Source organism: Pleurodeles waltl, chromosome 1_2, assembly GCF_031143425.1.
Source record: "Pleurodeles waltl isolate 20211129_DDA chromosome 1_2, aPleWal1.hap1.20221129, whole genome shotgun sequence".
In the NCBI taxonomy this organism is placed as follows: Eukaryota; Metazoa; Chordata; class Amphibia; order Caudata; family Salamandridae; genus Pleurodeles; species Pleurodeles waltl.
In genome coordinates this window covers 601,265,514-601,287,888 of record NC_090437.1, presented here as the reverse complement: position 1 = coordinate 601,287,888, position 22,375 = coordinate 601,265,514, and the positions used below count along the sequence as shown (strand labels likewise).

The 22,375-nt window shown below is 45.8% G+C and overlaps 1 protein-coding gene across 3 annotated transcripts in view; it reads right to left on the bottom strand.

Moving 5' to 3' along the window:
* Positions 1-17,193, bottom strand: part of LOC138301878 (hyaluronan-mediated motility receptor-like) — a 182,133-nt gene extending 164,940 nt beyond the window's left edge. For all 3 annotated transcript variants that reach the window (XM_069242368.1, XM_069242372.1, XM_069242364.1), the window contains exons 1-2: positions 17,036-17,193; positions 15,237-15,355 (exon numbers count right to left, since the gene is read on the bottom strand). In XM_069242368.1, coding sequence (XP_069098469.1) covers positions 15,237-15,262 — 26 coding nt within the window. In that variant the 5' untranslated portion in view covers positions 15,263-15,355; positions 17,036-17,193. The remainder of the gene's footprint in view (positions 1-15,236; positions 15,356-17,035) is intronic.
* Positions 17,194-22,375: the final 5,182 nt, after the last annotated feature.

Sequence of the window (22,375 nt, the reverse complement as noted above, 5' to 3'; positions counted from 1 at the left end):
TTCAGTCTTTCTGCCCCCCTTGGAGGTCGATGGGGGCAGTACCCCCTGATCTGTCCGCTTAGGGGTGCAGAACAGCTAATAGGAAGCAGGGATTTCTTTTTTAAATGCATCTTGTACCCCCAAAAACAGCACAGTCTTTCTGCCCCCCTGGGGTCAGATGGGAGCAATAGTCCCAAATCTGCCCCCACGGGGGACAATAAGTCCACTAGGCACCAAGGATTTTTTTTTTATTCATCTAGGGTGGGGGCTGCCCAGAATGGGCCTTGCAATACTCTGACCTCGCTCCCCCAAAAAATCAGGACAGTCTTTCCACCCCACAGGGAGACGATGAGAGCAACAGTGCCCAATCTGCCCCCCACCCCCAAGGGGGACAGAAAGCCCACTAGGCACAGGAATGCAATTCTAGGTAGTCCCCACCCCTCCAAAAAAAAAAATAATCAGCGCAGTCCTTCCCCTTTCAGGGGGGCAGAAGTCCCACTAGGCACCAGGATTTGTTTTGGTAGTGTAGGGGTGGGGGCTGCCCAGAATAGGCATAACAATGCCCCTGCCCCCTAAAAATAAATAGGACGGGTCTATCTGGGGATTACTACCTCTTCTCTGCCCCCCAAGGAGGGCAGAAAGCCCACTAGACACCAGGGAAGCATTTATTCTTTTAAATGGAGGAGTGGGAGCTAACCACCACCATGGGCACAGTTGTGCCACCACCAACTCTACTGAAGGGGGCAAAAGTCTTTCTGCCCCCATTGTGGGCTAAAGCATCTGATCCCAATGGCAAGCAAGAGGACATTTGACTCTTTCAGGTTTTGAGTTTACATGTGGGCCAAGAGAGCTTAGTTAACTCCCAATATTGTCCTACTTGCAATAGTGAGCAGCTGCACTTTTTGGACTTGGGTACCTTGCTACCTGGAAAAACCTACCAGACCCAGACACTTCTGAAAACTAAACATCTGTGGGAGTCTAGGTTTGTGTGCTTCCCATGCACCCCACACCATTTTCTTACCCACAATGCCCTGAAAACCTCCAACTTTGCCTGAAATCACGCATTGTCCCCTCATTTCTGTGATGGAAACTTCTGGAATCCGCAGGAATCCACAAAATTTCTACCACCCAGCATTGCCCCACCTGTACTGATAAAAACTCTGCCTCACTTGTGTGGGTGCCTAAAGCAGAGTCAGCCTAAAAACATATGAAAAGAAACTGCCCTTTTGGACCCGCTTTGGTTCCCCCTGAATTTCTACACGATTTTGGCCCTTCCCTGGAGCAGGCACTTGGCCCAACCACACAAGTGAGGTATCATTTTTATATGGCGATTAAGGGGAATGCTGAGTGGTAGGAAATTTGTGCATGTGCAGTGTTCCCACACGGAACTGTGAATAAAATGCAACTGTTTACTAAATTTAAGGTTTGCCAGGGATTCTGGGTGAGAAACGTTGAGGGATCCATGTAAGCCACACCTCTCTGGACTCCCCCTGGAGTCTAGTTTTTGGAAATGTCTGGGTTTGGTAGGTTTCCCTAGATAGCCACCAAGCCCAGGACCAAAAACACAGGAGTCCCCCTTGCAAAAATAGGTTGTTTTGTGATAGATACGTTTAATGTGTTCACAATACATTTTGGGCCCTTCCCTGTCATGGACACTTGGCCCACTCACACAAGTGAAGTAGCATTTTTATCGGGAGACCTGGGGAATGCTCAAAGTTAAGTAGCATTTTTATCGGGAGACCTGGGGGAGTGCTCGGTGGTAGGATATTTGTGGCTCCCCTCGGATTCCACAGCTTTCCATCACAAAAATGTTAGGTAAATATGTTTTTTAGACAAATGTTGAGGTTTGTACAAGATTCTGGGTAACAGAACCTGGTGAGAGCCACACAAGTCACCCCATCTTATATTTCTCTGGGTGTCTAGTTTTCAAAAAAGTACTGGCTTTCTAGGTTATCCTAAGTGCCAGCTGAAGTAGTGTTCAAAAACCACGGCTCCCCACTTTGCAAAACACAGGTCAGTTTTGCATGGAAATATTTGATGTATTCATGTTGCGTTTAGGGCCTTTTCCTGTCACGGGCACTAAGCCTACCCACATAAGTGAGGTACCATTTTCATCAGAAGATTTAGGAGAATGCTGGGTGAAAGGAAGTTTGTGGTTCTGTGCAGATTCCAGAAGTTTCAATGACAGAAATGAGTGGAGAATGTGTTTTTTTTATTCAAACTTTGAATTTTGCAAGGTATTCTAGGTAAAACAATCTGTTGAGAGCCACACAAGTCACCCACATCCTGGATTCCCCTAGGTGTCTAGCTTTAAAAAATGTACAGGTTTGCTAAGTTTCCCAAGGTGCCAGCTGAGGTAGGGCCAATAAACCACAGCTACCCACTTTGCAAAAAACGGGTCAGTTTTGGGTGGAATAATTTGATGTGCTACCCAGTTAAGAAAGAGTTCAGTCTGAATAGTAGGGGTGGCTCGTTGAATGGTGGGTGGGAGCAATCTAGGTGCAGGTCTAGTACACAGGTATAGTCACCCCCACCCCCAGAATCCACAGCATGTGTGTCATGATGTCTGAGAGCCTGGTCCACAATGTGTCTTGCTCGGAGTTCTGTGCACATATGCTTTCAAGGAACACCGGTGTACCATTGAGTCACCCCTTCAGGAAAATGTACCTCCCTTCCTTGTCAGTAACAATATTGGAGACTTGGAAGGGGGTTCGGAGGCATATCTATTTCAGAACCTCCCTAGAGTAAGTGGACTAGGATGTCGCATAAACTGAACCTGCCAGAGTTTCTGGAGATATGGTAATTCTGCCACTGTATTATGCATCTCCTGAAGGAAGGCAATCTGCGCCTGGTGCCTCTTGAGGTATGTGTGGACAGGGTATCGCTTACACCCTCTGTGGATCCACCTCACATTTAGGGTAAGAAATCTAGTGGTGGATAGCGGAGTCATGTCACAGTGTGCAAGGGGAGTGGGGGTTCGTAGTCCCCTCACAAGCACAGAGGGTCTTCAGATGCCACCCAGGAGCCATGTCTGAGTCTCCGCATTGTATGTGTAAATGCATGGTAATCTACCACCTTGGCTTTGGTGTGGCAAGGTGTGGGTGATAGGGGTGGGTACTTAAATGAAAACACGCAAGGCATACCATAACTGGCAGTACGCCCAAACTGAGTGGGTGAAATAACCAATGATACAATGTGGAAGGTGGTCATGTGGTGGTGTGGACGACAGCAGTCATGGCACACCCTATGTGAGTACAATGTAAATATACATTTTAGGCACGGCAAGAGTGCTGTTGCCAAGGAGTTCAGGAGTGGTGTAGGAAATGTGGTAATTCCACTACTGTAGTATGTGTCTCCTGGAGGAAAGCAATCTGCGCATGGCTAGGCAGTGTTGTAGGGTCAGCCTCCCTCAGGACGCAGTCGACAGACATTGTGTGCTAGTCAGTCTAAAGGAGCTTATGTGCATCTGGCTGAGGGGACAGGGAGGTGCATGTGGCAGGCAGAGTAGAGTATGGGGAGCCTCTTAGATGTACGAATGGCATGTGCCATAGTAAATAGAAGCAAGTGAGTGGTGTTACATGCATTTCAATGAAGGATACAAATGAGGACTCAATAATTTGTGGAGTAATCAAATAATGTCTTTGACCATGTGAGGCATCACCAACAGAAGCTGAAGAGTAGTTTTGGGGATGAGTATGAATCTGCATCAGAAGAGAATATATGGAGGCTGCTGTCAATGTCCAATGGGGCTGCTTCAGTGTTCAGACTGGCCACAGCCTTGAGGGCTTGACGAAGGTCTGCTTTAATTTGCTCAGCTGCCGGGCCTGGAGGATTGGGGGTTTGGGAAGGATTCCCCTCTGGGCTCGGTTCCCACACTTCTGTCTGGGTCTAAGAAGTTGGAGTGAACCCTCTATTGGTTTATGTGAGGCAGTGTCTGACTGATGATCTATCCACTTCCAGGCCTTTTTGGGGACAGAGTAAAAGAGGGAAGTGCCTTGGTCTAGAATTTTGAGGTGTTCTGGAAATGGCAAAAAGTACTGGATTCTCAGTTGTTGGAGCCATCGTTTGGTCTCCAGAAAGGTGGCAGGTTGTCACTGCACTGCCATTGTATAGTCTGGGAAAATCATGATGTGTTTGTCCTCAAGATATAAGGGGCCTGCCATTCTGGCTACATGCTGGATGGCATCCGGGTATCGATAATGTAGAAGTTTGGCGAGGGTGAAGTGGGGATCTTGGGGAAGTGCGGTATGTTGATATGCAATGCCCACTCTCCAGGGACAAAAAGGGTGTGAGATCTGAGTAAAGTACAACGTTTTAAGCCAAGTGTCCAGGAATTTCAGGGAGTCGTTGTCCTTCAGCCCCTCCAAAATGCCCAGGATGCCCAAGATGCGAATATTGTTCCTGCGACATCGTCCGCTCATCGTCTGCCCTATTCTCCAAGATTTGGACCCGCTCCTGTAGGTCATGGATAGCTTGCTGACTCTCCAGGGTTTGAGTTTGCAGTGTGGCTAGGGTCTTTTCCCCTTCAGTCACTCTATCAGAGAGCTTCCAATGGTCATCTCGGAGGAAACAGTACTGAAACCAAGGATCCCAGGGTGGTCTCCATGAACTTCTGGAAGCTTTCAATGGCTGCGAGTACCTGGTCCAATTTGACTCGATAAGGTGCAGGAGGGTCGTCCATGCCACTGGCTGTGGAGCGTCCGGTATGGTGAAGGGGGGGGTTGGTGCCACTAGCTTAGGTGCTGGTGCATTGGTCTTTGGATGACCCGTGGTGGGTGCTTTGCGAAGTAGAGGGTTCCCTGTTTCCCGACCGTTGTGGCAGGGCTTGTAGGTGCACAGCTTTCACTGCGAGCGGGTAGAGCCTGTGGCAAGTAGATTAGTGGAGAGAGGAGGGAAAGATAAGTAGATGATGCTACGGGTAGGCCAACAGCGCAAGGCAGCACTCAGACGCCCTCTGGGTTCTGGCTTCTGTCTTTGTGTTGCAGTGCATGAAGTCCACCTGTTTCCCCACAGGTCATTAAATCGCTGCTGTGCCATGCTTTGAGCTGGGCACAGAGTGTTCCTTGGCATTCAGGGTGTCCCCCCAGGAAGAATTGTATCTGGTGCCTCCAGGGGTGGGGTCCCTCTTTGACGTTCGGGTCACACCACAGCGTTGGATATGTGCCAGTTGATTGAGTCTGGGAAACTGTGGCATATTGGTTGGCCACAACGCCCGTGCTCAGTGGGTCTCAGCCTACCGGGACGATGGTAGTTTTACTGGTGGCGTAGTGCATTGAGGTGGCAGTACGCCCCTGTGCGAGCGTCGGTAGCCACACACTATAGAGGGCCCCCCACTACAACATGCTAGTTGCCAGTGGGTGGAAGGGTGAGCCTCAGGTCTGATATGGCTGAGGTTAGATATCCAGTGTCTTGCATATGCATGGGCCCGTGGGGCATCAGGGGTAGCGCCTCAAGTCTAATTGTCTGAATGGCCATGAAGATAGGCCAGGGTGCTGGCACTTTGTGGTGGTGCAAAGAGGATGGCTGCAACTGTTGCAGGGAGCAGTGCATTCATGGTGGGCCCCTAAGAGAGCGATAGTACAGGAAGGGGACCCCACACCACTCAGCAGCTTGCTCAGACCCCAGGATGATGGCTAGTGAAGCAGTGAGGCCGTAAGAGCATGCCAGTACCCGGCTTTGCCTCCGTGTTGGTCCCTTGCACAGGTGGGTAGGGGCTGCAGTTACCTCCGAGAGGCAGGGGGCAAGTTACAGCTTCAGGGCTATGAGGCCTGTTCATGTATGCTCACTTCTTGGGACAGCTGTGGCTGGGCGGCCCCCATGTATCAGAAGAGGAGTGATGCTTGTAGTGGGGGGAGCACCTCCCAAATGTCTCCAGTGATGCATCGGTGGTGCGATACGACTGCCAAGTCCCCGCCAGCCGCCTCTCACCTCCCGCAGCAATGAGCCCACTGGTCAGCAGCCTTCGTCAGCCCACCCACTCCAAGCTCAACACTGTTTTAATGTTCATTGACAAACCGTATCAATTCAAGGTGCATCAAGATCAATCTTACATGACCGTGGTTTGACTCGTTTAGCCGTGCAGATTTCCATGGCCATAGAACAATTTGTTGGTGGACTGGTGCTAGGTTGTATTGCTGTAGTGAAGGCTTCATACTCTAAGTTCTTCAAAAGTTGATAAGCAGTGGTGAAGTATATCACCACCATTCCTTCAATGACAATGTAGCATGATTCTCATGCAGTTGTGCTGGATGACACACCAATTGATAAGGTGCTCTACAGTTTGCAGCTGGGAAGGTGGTAATTGTTCAAGGTTTGGGCAAGTTTGCAGCTGGGAAGGTGGTAATTGTTCAAGGTTTGGGCAACTGAATAAAACCTTTGAGAATGTAAGTAACTTCATGTTTATCTGTGAGATATGAAGCAGTGGACAAGCTAGATGAGAGATGTCAATAAGCTTGTAGTTTCCTTTTTGTAACTGGCCAAGACTACATCTCATTGAATGGCAACTCAAATAAACCTCTGCCTTAAGAATGGTCCCATCATTTTTTGTTTCCTAGGCCATTCCGAGGTTCTACATCTTTCTGTCTCCTCCCAGACTTGGGATTTACTTGTCCTGAGGGTTATGCTCCAGCACAGTTATCACTATCAATTTTCTTCCTCTGGTCTGCCCACAATTATGAAATTAAATGTGTGTGGAACTGTGTTAACCTGCACTGCCTGAGCCCCTCCCTATTCTTTCAGGCTAAAAGGTAGTCATTTCTGGTTCACTGAACGCCCTTTCACACTATTGTTTTGAGGGCAACTGGTTAATCTTCCTTCCTTGAGTTAACTAGGCACTCCAGCATACCTCAACCGTTTATGGCCTCTTGTTTAGATACTTTCATGATTAAGCACACTTAACATGAATTAACATTCAATTTGTCTCTCCAGCACATTGCTTAAAATTGGGGGGTCTAGATGTTGATACGTGCTTTGTGGTGCACTTCTCACTTTTTTCTGGATTTGGAATGACACACAATGTCCATATCACTAAACTGAGATGCAGACAGTGGTTGTCTTGAAGTGATGGGATATAACAAAGTTTGCTGCCTTTACAGTTCAATCTATTCAGATCCAATGGAACTTCCCCCAAAGGTCCCTTGATTTTGAGTTTGCAAATATCACCTCTTATGAGTAGGAGGTACTTCTTACCCAGTAAGACACATTGCAACTAGTGGCCCTCATTACTTCCTCAATTTAGCTAGTTTTCTTCTTGAATCATAAGGGTTTATTATCTATAATCCAAACATAAAAGGTTCTCTTCACCCTTATTCGTGATAATATATCTTGGGCTTTGAAATGCAGGGTGAATTCCAGGGTACTGAGAGATTCAAGCAGCTCTGAATGCACAGAGTTTTCTCTCTCTTTTCGTGTTCCATGTAGGTTAACACCAGTGGGACCAAGCAAAACTCAACAAGGCAAAACTCACTGCACCATATTTATAAAGTGGTGCAATGCATACGTCAGGCATAATGTATGCAAGGGGGGGTTCCAGCATTAGGAGGCCCACAAAAATGGCACAGTTCAATCTACAAGATTTGCTCAAAGCAGGCATTATAAATGATGCACGCCACAATAGCATCAAAAATGTTGACTCTATTGGCCTAACGTGTACCATGGTGTACCGTATTATAAATACGGTGCACACATGGTGTCATTAGGTGGCGGTGGGAGGAGGTGAAAGAAATCTGGTGCATCAGTACTGGTGTACCAGATTCTTGTAAATCTGGACCAGACCGACCACAGCCAGTTATTAGGGGACTCTTTTTAAGGTTAACTGAGAGGCCACTTCATCGATTCTGTGCTTATAGACATCACTTACGTCACTGCCCTCACCAAATTGGCAAGGTGTTAAATTAAAATAGTAATCGGTCAAAATAAAGGTCAGATGTGTTCTTCACAGAATCGTGTCAGCTCGTTGTACACTAAGCCTATCTCCGTGTTTCCATCTCTCAACTCTCAAAAGTTATCTCCGCACAAGGATAGTCCAAAATGTCAGCTAAGTCTGAAAAAAAAACAGAAACGAAGAGTAGCCTTCAGCCCTGTCCCTTCAGAGAAAAAGAAAGGCATAAATATAATAAGAAGCATGACAGCCAGTTGTTTGTTTTACTTAGGAGCAGCCCTGACAAAGGGCAACGAGTGGCTACTGCAAATACTCTGCACACTATAGAACTCCCCTTCAGTTCTTTAAGAAGGACTTTTAATCCAGATGAGGGCCACAGACAGTTACTGTGGATATGCACATTGTATTTGAGGGATTCCAGCACTTCCCTTTTAGGATTCCAAGAAAAGGGTCAAATAAAGGCATACCAGAGGGGCAGTATCGCTTTCAAAGCACCTTCTAAATAAAGCAGCATTATACCTTGCAATGAGTGATGGTAATCTATCAGCTTCATGCAATAAACTCCTAAAACAAGGTCACAGTGAACACGATCTCTGATTCTGACCAGTATCCCCCACACCACAGTCCAGCAAATGAGACATTTAGCCACAGAATTATGAAACCACAATGACTAAAGGTCATTTTCTTGTGTTTTCCCTCGATTCCCCACTCAGTACAGGTGGAAAATGTAGGACCAGGAGACGCCAATGAGCAGACGCAAGGGGACCTAGACAAGACAAGGCAGCGTAGGCTCAGTCCAGGGACAGCAATGTCTGCTCCTCATGGTGCTGCCAGAGATGGGCATGTGTTGGGTGGCGCTTCTGCCCACAGAGTCTACTCATGCTCCTAAAGTGATTTCACAAGATGTGCGCCTTGTATCTCCAGGCATGGAATTATTATGACTGATATCATTCCAGCACCAAAAACGCTGGACAACTTGCAGTGGCCTGGAGCAGTCGCCCCTTTTGGGGTACAGCTCCTGGTCAGTCATAATGAGGGCATTAGTGGTGGGGTAGGTCATTAGTGCTTTGGGGTACAGCTCCTGGTCAGTCATAATGAGGGCATTAGTGGTGGGGTAGGTCATTAGTGCTGCTATTTCAAATATGGTCTCTTAGATGTGCTTCTATATATACACAAAGACAATATGACCCTAATTGCACAAATAATATCACCCACCAGGTCAGGCAGTATTTTTTTTTCTCCAAATAGTAAAACTGAATAGAACAGGATTAGTGAAAGTAACCCTCCTCCACTTAGTCAGGTGACCAAAGTTTCCAAGCAGTCTGTTTTTGCATCTGTGATTTCCATCCACCTACGTAATGGTGCTACCAGGTAGAAATACGTTCAGTCTTCAGAAAGTGGGTGTGTGGTCTCCCTCAGGATGAAGTTGTCCTTATGGTTCATTTGTGTGATGGGGGACGCCAAATCCACCCCACAACCTGCTGGGTTTCAAGGGCAACCAATGTGCTGAAACGCTGCTCAGGATTAGACCAGCAGATGCTGGCCTAATTGTAGGTGGTGTTCATTTTCTACAACTCACGCTCTAATCCTAAAATAGTTTCACAGCACTCATGGTTAAATGTGTGGGACTCATATACTTGGGTCGTGTATCCATGCAAATGAGCTTTGACTGACATGCAGACCAGTGATAAGGAAGGATGGTGTTTGTGTCCACCAAGAGAGCTCTCTCTCACTGCATAGGCTGCCCACCTGCTGGCCAGTAGAGTATGGTTCCGGTACATATAGGGTGTCATTACAACCCTGGCGGTCAAAGACCGCCAGGGCTGTTTTGGCGATTGCACCGCCAACAGGCTGGCGGTGCAATCCTGGGTATTTTGACCGCGGCGGAAGTGCCGCTGTCGCACCGCTGGGGCCGGCGGTTTCCCGCCACATTTGCCCCGGCAGTGATAATCCGCTGCCCAGGGGATTACAGGTCCCCGACCGCCAGCCTTTTCCTGGTGGTTTGAACCGCCAGGAAAAGGCTGGCGGTACGGAGAGTCGCAGGGCCCCTGGGGGCCCAATGCAGCTTTTCACTGTCTGCTATGCAGACAGTGAAAAACGCGATGGGTGCAACTGCACCCGTCGCACGGCCGCAACACCGCCGGCTCCTGTGTTGCGGCCAAGATCCCCGCTGGGCCGGCAGGCAGAAACCAGGTTTCTGCCCGCCGGCCCAGCGGGGATCTCATAATGACTGCGGCGGGAGTGCAGCTGCATTGGCGGCCGCCCGGCGGTCAGATCTTGGCGGGCGGCTTCAGCTGCAGCCGCCCGCCAAGGTCATAACGAGGGCCATAGTGTCTAGTGCCCATTCTGTTTCATTCCTGTTAGAGTCTCAGGTTCATCCATGTAAATTACTGACCACTTAAACATGACTGCATCTGTGACTATTATGGACTCTTTATCCTTCAGCAAACCCTATTGTCAACATACTTTACAGAGTTTCTCATTGGTCAACCTATCCATTCTTACTACCTTTGTGCATTATTCCCATAGTACAGTACAAAACCTCCTGTACATTACTGTCTGGGAGACATGTTGTAGCATTCTTTTGTGCCTAAGGTTCAGCATGACCCCATGCACTAAAGCTGGCTCCTATAGATGGTCTCCTATATTTGTTCTCCTTTGTCTGTATGTGATCATAAACAGTGAGTAAATTTAGTCAAGGGTCACCTCTATGAATCATCCACCGTCAGCTGGTGCATGAGCACAGGGTAACAGTGAGGGATCCTATGAATACTCTATGTAAAGGAGTCGTTCTACACAGGGGTGAAAGACACTTTTAAAAGGAGTCAAAAGCAGATCTGCTTCTGCTGGGTTTGGATCTACCATGCAACATATAAGCAAACCATTTCTTCCCAAATTTAAGGCATGCTACAGCAGGAAAAGCAGTGAACGGGCTGAGAAGAAGGATTAAGCAATGTTATAGCATAAGGCTTTGCCTTCATGCCCCAACTTGGCTCTGGCTGTTCTCTAAACACTTCTCTAATTTTCCCATTCCCTGACAATCAGTCGATATTTGCCATGCTCATAAATTTATTTTTTAATTAGCTTTCTCTACCAATAGCACAACATCATCATAATGTCTTTGATATTATTTTGGGGAAGGAGAACGAACTGGTGAGATGTGTCTATTTTTGGCAAAATCACAGGGGTCTAGAAGCAGCAATGAGTAAGAAAGGCATTAAAGTGAATAGGCTCCTTTTCTGAAAAGGGAGAGGCTATGACAAGATGGAAACGTCACTGAACACACCAGCAAATGGAAAGGATAGAAAAGAGATATAAAATAAGAGTGGCAACAGTGACAGGGCATCTACAAAAGAAGATCTCACAGAGAGAAATAAACAGGTAAGAGCAGTTGAAAAAGAAAGAAATCAAGTTGATGTGGAACTCAAAAGTGGCTGCAAATATTAACATGTTGTTCTTTTTAATTTTTTTACATTTTGCAACATAGAATCTTTCAAAGTCCTAAGCAATCAAATTCTTTAAATGTCTGGTTCTATATCTCCAAAATGAAGTACCTGCAAAAGTATAAATAACCCTATAATTGTCCCATAGTGAGAGTGAGCATCATGCAAACCATGTCACTCACAAAGTGCTTACCAACTTCATAACAAATATTCTCCAAACATCTGGAAAAATTAAAAGCTCAGAATGAGCTCAAAATTAGCTCTATAGAAGAGATACTCATTTTTTCAACCTAACACAAATAATTGGTTCAGTAACAAATCCATCACCTGCCAAATCTCACATCTTACCCCTCTTTATATTCTGAAGGTCCAAACTTTATCTTGGTACAAAGATGTTTGGTGTACAGCACTAGTAGTCAACATCCTACACTAGTACCATATTAGATTCATTTTATTATACCGGCCCACGTCTCGGTGATGTCACACAAAGCCTCTTCAGTGTTTCCTACGTGGGAGAGGAACATATAAAGTAGAGCCTTTTTAGAGATCTTAATGGAGAAGACACTCTAGATAAGGCTAGGGCCAATAAGAAACATAAGAACAAAGATCTTAAAGAATAAAATATTAGAGTTGAGAAACATAGAAAAAAGGAGTTGTCTAAATGATGGGATAGAGGCCATATTGGAGCAGTTCACCAAGAATAAGAGAATTCCCAGGGGACTATGACTTCAAGTCTTTCCCACCTATGATGATTTGGATGATGATCTGATGACTCGACAGGAGAAGGTATTGACCAACTCTTCAAATAATTTGATGGAGATCTTGGTCATAAACTCCGATAGAAAGGTAAAGAAACTACAGGAGGAAACTTCTGAGAATAAAATTGAGGACTTAAATTTACCTGAACCTACCAAGAATAATGATTAGATTCTATATTTAGATTCTTTGGAATGTTCAGAAAGCATGAAGATTTAATTGGAAGATCATCAATGGGCGAGATTTTGCATTCTGACTGATGTTGTTCTTTACATTATATCATTTGATCTCCAACTTATTTTATTTGTTTTGGGTACAATGGCACTTTTTGTGTACATGGACCACTGGCCATGAGGTGTAAACTTTCTTTGTTTGGCTAAGAAGAAGAAGGATAATAGTATTGGATCATATGATTATTTCTAGCCCTGGTAAAGTCAGTTGACGAAACACATGGAACATGATTGACTAGAATGAAACAACTGCATGCATGTCTTAGAGCAAGATAACCAAATAAACAAGACGTGGATTACTGATAGGAATTTGGGTTTGATTTCATATAATTTCCTATGATTTAATAGTGTGGTTGAGGGAAACAGTTGTAATTAGAATCTGCGTGAGTTTGTGGAGTGTTGGGAAGCCAACCCCCTCCCTCTTGGAGCACCACATAGTTGAATCCACAGTTTTGAATATCTTACCCTTATTTGTGCGCCTGTATACTTTTCCTGGCTACCTGTGTTTGTTCATTGGCAATGATGACAATGAGATCGTGGGGAGCACTGAGAACAATCTGACACACCAGATGACTAGGTGTCATAACTACTAAGAGATCTGGTGCCATAGAGATTGCAGTGGGACATACTTTTCAGAGAAAAACACATTATAGAGCTGATAATACTATAACTTGTGCATTATCTTGTTCACAGTGTTGATATTCTGTGGATTGGCTCTAGAGGCATGGAGATGTGCATGCCTAGTGTCACTATACACCTGGAAGTGAGGAGTGTGATTATAGTTTAACTAGTTGGGGGATCATTCACTCTATTGAAAAGAAGCCTTTACAGACTGGCTTGGAAAGAGTTTCTAGGAATAGGGGCACACATAGGAAGCTAGTCTATAAAAGGACTGCATAAAGGAATGTACAAGATCACGGCTTTCATATTTGCCATGAATGAAAATTGGCACTCACCCTCCTTCATTACATGGAAATTAACAGAGACTGACTGGTGTCGGAAAGGTTGGTGAAAGTCTCTGGGCGTTTGAATCACTAAGACGGAGATTAGGCTGATCCAGAAAAAAAGGTTAACTGACTGCATTCTGAGGAAGGCAAACATGGTGATTGTGCTGTGAGACATACTAGTTAGGGTACAGATGGTCTGCCTAACTAAGTGGGAGACGTTGTTTAAAACTGTGTACACAGTCATATACTTTGGAGCATTCAGGATCTTACAAAACGGTGATTTTAACGGGTATCCTATGCTTACACAAAAGGCGTAGCAATAAGATGGGTGATTTGATCAGAATATAACTGGGAAAGAGCAAAACTCAAGGGTAAGTGGATTCAGCTTCACAGGGCATGGTATTTAGCACTGTGCCCACTGAGGGCAACTGAGAAATATAGGAAAGTGAAGGGAGAAGAGAAGTTTAAGTTGTCCTGGGAAGTAGAAAAGATTCCAGGACAGCTCTGCAAATAAGTGTGGGCACCAGTCAGAAAGCCAAAGAAATATCAGTCCCGCGTGTCTAGAATGAGAGCAGCAAATCCTTGCCACAGGATCAGACGTGCAGAGTAAACATCATGTTGCTTGTAAAGCATTACATTGGACCAAACCAAAAGGACAACACAGAGTGGATGGTAAGTATTGATTTAGTCTTCGTGTCAGCATTCAGAGCCAAGACGTTTGCCCTAATGAAACTGTAATATAAACCCACTGGCATAACATTAGCCCCCTCAATCCATGCGCTGCGGAGCCCCCAAGCTCCAGGGGGCCCCTCAGAACAGTACACTGTGCATGAGCAGCGGGCAGAGGGCCCCGGGCATGACAGCTCCTGACTTGGTACGGTGGGTACCTTGCGGGGGCAGGGGGGCTCAGGTTTTCTTACGCCACTGTATAAACCTCATCATGGAGCTATTCTGTTGTTATATGGCCTGGGGTACATGCAGGAATAAAGAAATATGGAAGGTATTTGGGTGTATCATGTGGCAAGATGGAAGGTCAGTGCTCAGGCCATACTTTTTGATCAGGGCCAGAAAAGACTGTGACCCCAAATGGTTTTGACACCCTGGCATGAACAATATAGTACAGATGACAGGTTAGAGCTCAAAACAGTTGGAAAAGGGCTTATTCGAACAGCAGAAAAGGACAACTCAGTTGAAATTATTTGGACACAATTGCTTTCTCTAAGCGTATAGGGGAGGGCAGGGAAACCTGTGGTCATGAATAGGATATACAAAGAGGTCAGCAAGGCGGTGACTGGATTTTGCAGATTGAATTACTTTGCGTGGCTGAACCATGAGCATACTGCCTGCAAACAACCATCATTGTTTAGACTGAAAGGGGTGCACCTTTTGTACCTGGGAACGGAAACATACCTAATGAGTTTTATGACAGTTGTGGAACATTTTTTAGGAAGGCAGGCAATTGTAAAGAGAGAAGCAAGAACAGGAGCATTAAGACAGGGTTTTAGTGAAGTGGCTAAAAAGCCAGAATAATTATAATTGATTATGTTTTGGTTAAGTAGGAGTACAGCTGCAATGCGATTAACTTTTCAGATACAGAAAGACTTGTCCAAGTTCGGTTTGGCTCGAGGAGGGACTGGTGAGTCTAGTTTGAAAAATGGGTTGTAGGTCTACGAGAAGAAAGGGGGCTGGTAGATCTGTCCAAAGGTTTGTAGGTCTGGAAACAGCTACTGGCATAAAATGCTGAAATGTTTAGGGCAGTAGAACGAAAAATGGGAAGCGTTGATGTGTCTAAGGAGGGGAGGAGTGCTAGTTAAAATTGTTAGGGCCATAGCAGTTTGTAACGTGGCAGAGGCAGAGATAGATTCATCCCCTTGATAATAAGATATAATTTGTCAGCTTCATTGAGTTCTCATGCTGTTTTCGCCCAAATATCCTAAAGTTAGCTTTGTGCGTTCATATATTTTGCAGAGAACATAAGATAAAGCCATTCAATATTCAGTACCTTTTTCCTTTTCGAGGCAGCTGCATCTTTCAGTGAGAACTCTAATCTTCTCTGTCTCCTGCCTCCCAAGTGTGCGGAAGGACCTGTGCATCATGATGCTGGTTCCTCACGTGGGCTTCCTTAAGAAAATAGCCAGGACAAACTAGGTTACCTAGAGGCCTTCTTGGATCACGTGCAGCCACTGTTCGGCATCAAAAGCATTCAAGTGCATCAGTGTCAATTATTTACCTCAAAGGTGGGCACGGGTGAACTCAACCAGAATTAACACACACCTTTTTCCGGGTTCAAAGTGAAAATCCGAGTAACATGGGAAAATGCATTGGCAAATTTAGCAGGATACTCTACTCCCACCCATATTTCTATTTCACATCGGATAGTTTTCAATGTAGTAAGGCATTTAAGTGCACCTTTTGAAATGAAAAATAGAAAGCTGTATTTCATTCCTGTTACATAATAAAAATCCATATTTACATTCCACTTCATTCACATCCTGCTGGTGTTTTAGGTCTAATTGTAACCCCTTTCTTTTTATCTGAAGTCACATTGGCAAAGTAAATGAGAAGCGGGCAACATTTGATAAAAAACAAAGGAGTGTAGCTACCAGGTCACTTTTGACACAAATCGTCTGAGGCTTATTTTGTTATAGAGAATTCAGAAATACTTGCTTCAATATGTAAAGCAAATGTATGCTGTTAACATCAAAAGCTGTCAGTTTTGTAAGCTACATATGATCCTATGAGTCACGTTTAAGTTATGAAAGCTATGAGAGAGGGGTGAGATAAGAGGTGAGAAAGAGGTGGTGAGACAGTAGAAAGAACAAAGCAAGAAAGAAGAAGCAAGAGGGGTTTGAAAGCAGGACAGAGGCCAGGCTGGCAGAATAATGAACAAAACAGGCCAAGTGAGATGGGGGCCTAGTCACACAGGCATTTTGAAGTAACTAAAGAATTGATCCTTTAGTAATGTTTTATATACTCATTCATACCTTTGTGAATTGGCCCCGAGAAAAGTAAAATGTCAATATTCAATGGATATTCACATAGAAGTACTCATATGGTGACTGGTTAAGAATTGAGGTGTTATTTATTGCCTCTGACAAATACCTGTACCCCGGGGGTACGTCATTTAGTGGGTGCAAAGAACACCTATTATGAGTTTATGGGGAATAAAGTGGCTTTTGGTGTTCAACACACCAGAATCTGCATGATATGGTAAATAACATATGTTTTCCCCTGTTAAATTTCGGTGGGGTTGACCTGCCGAAATGTAACCAATGTTGCCTTATTTAACGCATCCGATTATTATTGGATGCATTAATAAAAACCAAACCTGTAGTTCCTTCCTGTGCGTAAACAGAGGTTAACACATGGGACGGAATTTAAAGGACCACTCATAATTAAGCCCATAGAAAGTACTGCACCCTCTTTGGACTTTTACTAATAGGGATTTGCATGTTTTAGAGCCGATTCACAAAGACATGTAAAAGAGTACTCCTATTTCCCATACTCATAAATGCCTGCAGAGAGTCGAAGAAAGACAGAGTAAAACAGCGAAATGGACTGAGAGACAGGGCTAGACAGAGAGAGAGGGAGAGATCAGCAGTGTAATGAGAGAGACAGCGTCCCAATGAGACACAGCCTTTCATACAGAGACATTTGGAACTCAGAAGGGGAACAGACTCCCGCGGACGAGACCCGTTCCTAGCCACGACAGTGTAAAATCCATTCGACAACTCATGCCTAAAACCTTCCAACAGTGTTTAATTTCCACGTTTAATGTGCAAATTATAAAAAGCTACTTACATGTGTGAGAATTCAGCTCGTTGGGGCGCCTTGTCGGGACAACGCAGTGGAAAGTCGTCATAACAGCCCTCGATCCCGGAGATGACTTATCATAGCTTTTTAAAGGTGGATAAAGTATTTTCAAACTGCTGCAAGATATGTACAAACACATACCGATTCAGCTCTATGCAAGTCCGGTCTAGTTGGTAACCTCCGCGGTGTCTCCTGAAAGGCACAACGCAGCACACTGTACCCGTTGCGTACCCCAGCGTGCCCCGCAGGGGTGCATACTTCAGCAGCACACACTTCATATCGAGCAGGCCTTGGGCGCCGAGCTTATTGACTGTTTGGTGGCAAAAACATGGCCAGCTGGCAGGAATGGACTAGCATTCAACAGCAGCATTGCAAAATGTGTCATTCCAGCCCCCCACCCAGTGCTTAATTTGTGCTTGTTGATTCCGATGCTGAGCACCGGCATTTATTTGTGAGGGCCGGGGCTTATTCTTATGTCTCAAGCATTTGCTGCGAGCAAAAGACACATATGTGAAAGACGGAAGAAGGAAAAACTAAAAAGGGTCATAAAGGGAGAAAGTCGAAAGTTGCAGGATGAGCTGAAGGGGCAGGGGTGGCCGTAAATGGATTGAAGAGGCCCGAGATGGCTTCAGGATTACGCTGCCTCAGTATTCAGTGCTGGCTGTTGTTTAAGAGAAGGGCTTTGAGCCCCGGCACCTCTTAATTTACAAATTAAGCACTGCCCCCACTCATGGGCGTAGGAAGTGTGGGGGACGCGGGAGATGTATCCCCCCCAGATTTTGGAGAGTGGGGGACACGGGGGACGAAGGTGGGGGGGACAAGGGGACACAATAATTTCCCCTCTCACATCTGTCATTCAGAGGGCCATTGGCGCACAAAAGCGCTACTTACGATAGCCCTGTACAGACAAATCCTCCAAGCTGATGGTAACCAAATGAAGGTGAGTCAGGAGGCCCCCTGCACCCTATGCCCTTTTGTCCTGTTCTAAGGGTGCTCATAAGAACAAAGGGCACAGGAGGAGAAAAGAGTTTTGGATGATTACTGTCACCTGCTGCCTTGAAGAGGAGCACTGCAGGAGGCCTTCAAGAGGAGCTGCAAAACAATGAGGAAGATCTAAAGAGAGAACAGAGTCCCACTCACCCTGATGCCTGCAGGCTAGAAAGGAGACACTGTGAAACACAATTTTTGTATTTGCCTAAGATCACACCAGTTGGTGAAACAGTGAAGTCGAGATTGAGCCCAGATTTTACCTTTTCATACAACAATTTAGCTATTAGAAGGGTATCTTTTTCTAACATTTATGTTTAATGTTTTGTTTTCTAGGTAATGAAGCGCTTGATTACAGCGTGGCTAACAGGGAGAAGCCATATTTCATTTTGGGCCGTTATGCCTAGCGTTATTATTTATGTTGTTGTTATCGTTACATACTTCAGTATATTGAAGTATATTATCTTTTCTTTATCTTTTCTTCACTCTACTCTGAAACAATCTACCCTATGCCACTGCACCCTACACCACTTTTCTCCACTCTGTGCTACTCTACGCCACTGCAATCTATGCTGTACCACTCCACTCTACACCACTCTACTCTGCAGCACTCTACACTACGCCACTGCAATCTATGCTATTCCACTCTAACCACTGTACACTATACCCCTGCACTCTGCCAGTGCACTATTCACCACTTTACTCAAAACCAATGCACTCTAGCCCACTGCCAATCTACTCTGCAACACAGCACTCTATTCCACTGCTTTCAATGCCACTGTACTCTGCACAACAGCACTCTATGCAACTGCACTCTATGTCACTCTACAATACACCACTGTACTCTGCGACCCTCTAATCTGCAACATTGCACTTTCTGCCACTGAACTCCACGCCACTCTACTCTGCACCACTGCACTCAATGCCACTGTGCTCTGTCCCACTGCACTATTTTCTGCACCACTGCACTGTATTCTACTCTACACCACTTCGCTGTAGGGCACTTCACTCTACTTTGAAATCATCTCCTCTATGCCACTGCAATCTACGCAACTCTACTCTATGCTATGCCAGTCTAATCATTCTTGCACCACGCCAATGTACCCTGCACCACTCCAATCTGCTCTGCACCGCTCTATGCTACTGCACTCTACATCACTATGCTCCACTCTGCAACAATCTACTCTTCACCACTATACTGTACTCTGCAGCAATCTACTCTATGCCACGGCACTCTATGCAACTCTAATCTACTCTGCACCTCTGTACTCTAAGCCACTCTTCTCTACTCTGCATTACTGCAGTCTACACCAATGCATTCTATGCCACTCTACTCTACACCACTGCCCTTTATGACACTCTACTCTGCAACACTGCACTCTGCCACTGAACTATACTCCTCTCTACTCTACACCACTGCACTCTACTGTGCACCGCTCAACTATATGCCACTCTATGTACTCTACACCAATGTACTATATGCCACTACACTCTATGCCACTCTACTCTGCATCACTGCACTCCACCACTGCACTCTACACTAGTCTACTCTACCTTGCACCACTCCACTCTACCATGCACCGCATCACTCTATGACACAGTACTCTGAACCACTGCAATCTATTCTGTGCTCCCCTCTACTCTTCACCACTCTACGCTACTGCACTGTACGCTAAACCAGTGCAGTATTCGCCAATGCACTCTACACCACTTTACTCAAAACCAATGCACTCTATACCACCACACTCTACACCAATCTAGTTTGCACCACTGTACTCTATGCCACTTCACTCTAGACCACCCAACTCCACTCTATGACACTTCACTATGACATTACACTCCATGATATTAGACTCTGACACTCTATTCCATTAAACTCTAACACTTTCTCCACTCTGTAACTCCCTACACAACTCCCTATACGCCACTCCATTCCACTTTACTCCACTGTATTCCACTCCACACCACTCTATGCCACTTCAATCTACGATACTCTGCTCAATGCCACTGCACAACCCTCTACGCCACTCCACTATACAACAATGTACTATGCTCAACAACACTCTACCTAACTTTCTCTATGCTAGTTCACGTTACTTTACTTCACTCTACTCCAATTCACTCTTCTTTATGCCTTTCCACTCTACGACACTCTGCCACTCCACTCTATGACACTCTATTACACTGTGACACTACTCCACTCTAATACTACTTTATGGCATTGGCGCTTGATTAGAGATTCAGATCTCCATTGATTGCCTTCTCACTCATATGAGACGTGAGTCAGATTTATCTTTGCCGTTATGGTTACAAGCACTCTGTAACCCTTTTAACTCAAGCTTAACGACCAAGTACCTTGACTTGAATTTGTGATATTGTACATAAGTTGGCATTAGCATAGGTACTATGAGCTAATGACTTCTTGATTCACTATTTGAGTCATTCATGTAAAAGTCGGTGTATAAAAGCTTGTAAATCATTGTTGTGGATGCTAACCTTGTAGAAAAGTAGCCTCTTTCTAGCTTGGTTACCCCCACATTTGGCCTATTTGCCAGTGTGTTTGCGTGTGTCTACTGGGATCCTGCTAATCAGGACCCCAGTAGTTATGCTCTCTCCCTTAAATTATGGTTTTTGCATACTGGTAACCCAGTATTTCACCCAAAATTGGCATATTGGTGCCCCCTTATAAGTCCCTAGTATATGGTACTTAGGTACCCAGGGCATTGGGGTTCCAGGAGATCCATATGGGCTGCAGCATTTCTTTTGCCACCCATAGGGAGCCCATGCAAAGGCTTCTGCAGGTTGCTATTGCAGCCTGCGTGAAAAGGTGCATGCACCCTTTCACTGCCAGTTGCACTGCACCAGGTCACTTATAAGTCACCCCAATAGCAGGCCCTCCAGCCCTGAGGGTAGGGTGCAGAGTAACTGTGTGTGAGGGCACCCCTGCACTAGCAGAGGTGCCCCCACGACCTCCAGGACCATTTCCCCAGACTTCCTGAGTGCGGGATGCCATTTTACACATGTACTTGAAATAGGTCACTACCTATTCCCAGCTACATAATGGTAACTCGGAAGATAGGTATGTTTAGTATCAAACATGTTGGAATCATAACCCAAGGCTTTTGCAAGCATTGGTTGTATGATTTTATGCACTCTGGGGGCTCCTTAGAGGACCCCCAGTATTGCCATTCCAGAGTTCTGAAGTTTTCCAGGCAGGCCCAGCTGCTGCCACCTCTCGGACAGGTTTCTGCCCTCCTGTTGCTTGAGAAGCTCAAGCCCATGAAGGCAGAACAAAGGATTTCCTTTCGGAGAGGGGTGTTACACCCTCTCCCTTTGGAAATAGGAGTTACAGGCTTAGGAGGGGTAGCTTCCTTCCCCAGGCCACTGGAAATGCTTTGAAGGGCACATTTGGTGCCCTCCTTGCATAATCCAGTCTACACCGGTTCAGGTACCCCCTGTCCCTGCTCTGGCACGAAACTGGACAAAGGAAAGGGGAGTGACCACTCCCCTGTCCATCACCACCCCAGGTGTGGTGCTCAGAGCTCCTCCAGAGGGTCCCTGTGTTTTGCCATCTTGGATTCCAAGTTGGCAGCAAACTCTGGGAGCATCTGAGTGGGCAGTGCCAGCAGGTGGTGTCTGAGCCGTCCCCTGATAGGTGCTTACCTGTTTAGCTGACCAATCCCCCTTTCATGGCTATTTAGGGTCTCTCCTTTGGGAGGTTCTTCAGATTCAGATTGCAAGACTCTAGCAGGAATCCTCTGCATCCTTTACTTCACCTTCTCACTGAAGAAACTGCATCTGGACCCTCCAGGAACTCCACAAACTGCAACAACGAAGCAAAGACGACTTCTGCAACATTGTATCTTCAGCTCTTTTGCAGCATATGCAACTGTTTCCCTGTCGTGCATCCTCAGATGACAGCGTGTCTTCAGCCTGCACCAGAAGAATGAACGAATCTCCCTTGGGGTGAAGGAGTCATTCCCCTGCTTCAGCAAGCACCTCTCTTCAACGACGACCATCTGCTTGGGTCCCCTCTCCTGTTGAGTTGCATGGATCCTACATCACGGGTGGTGGACTGAAGTGGTCCCGATGGTCCTGACGTCCTACTGTCCAGCTTTGGTGGAAGTAAGAGCTTGCCTTCCCACGCAAGACATTAACCCTGTTCACCACGTGTTTTTCAGTTGCCAAGGCTTGTTGGCATCCTTCTATGAAATTCTTTGTGCACAATGTAACTCTGGCCCCCAGCACTCCTTCCGGCAATGCACAGCTTCCTGAGCGGTTCTCTGGCGGTGTGGGATCCTTTGTTTTTGTGCTGCGTGGGCCTCCTTTTGCAACTCCTTT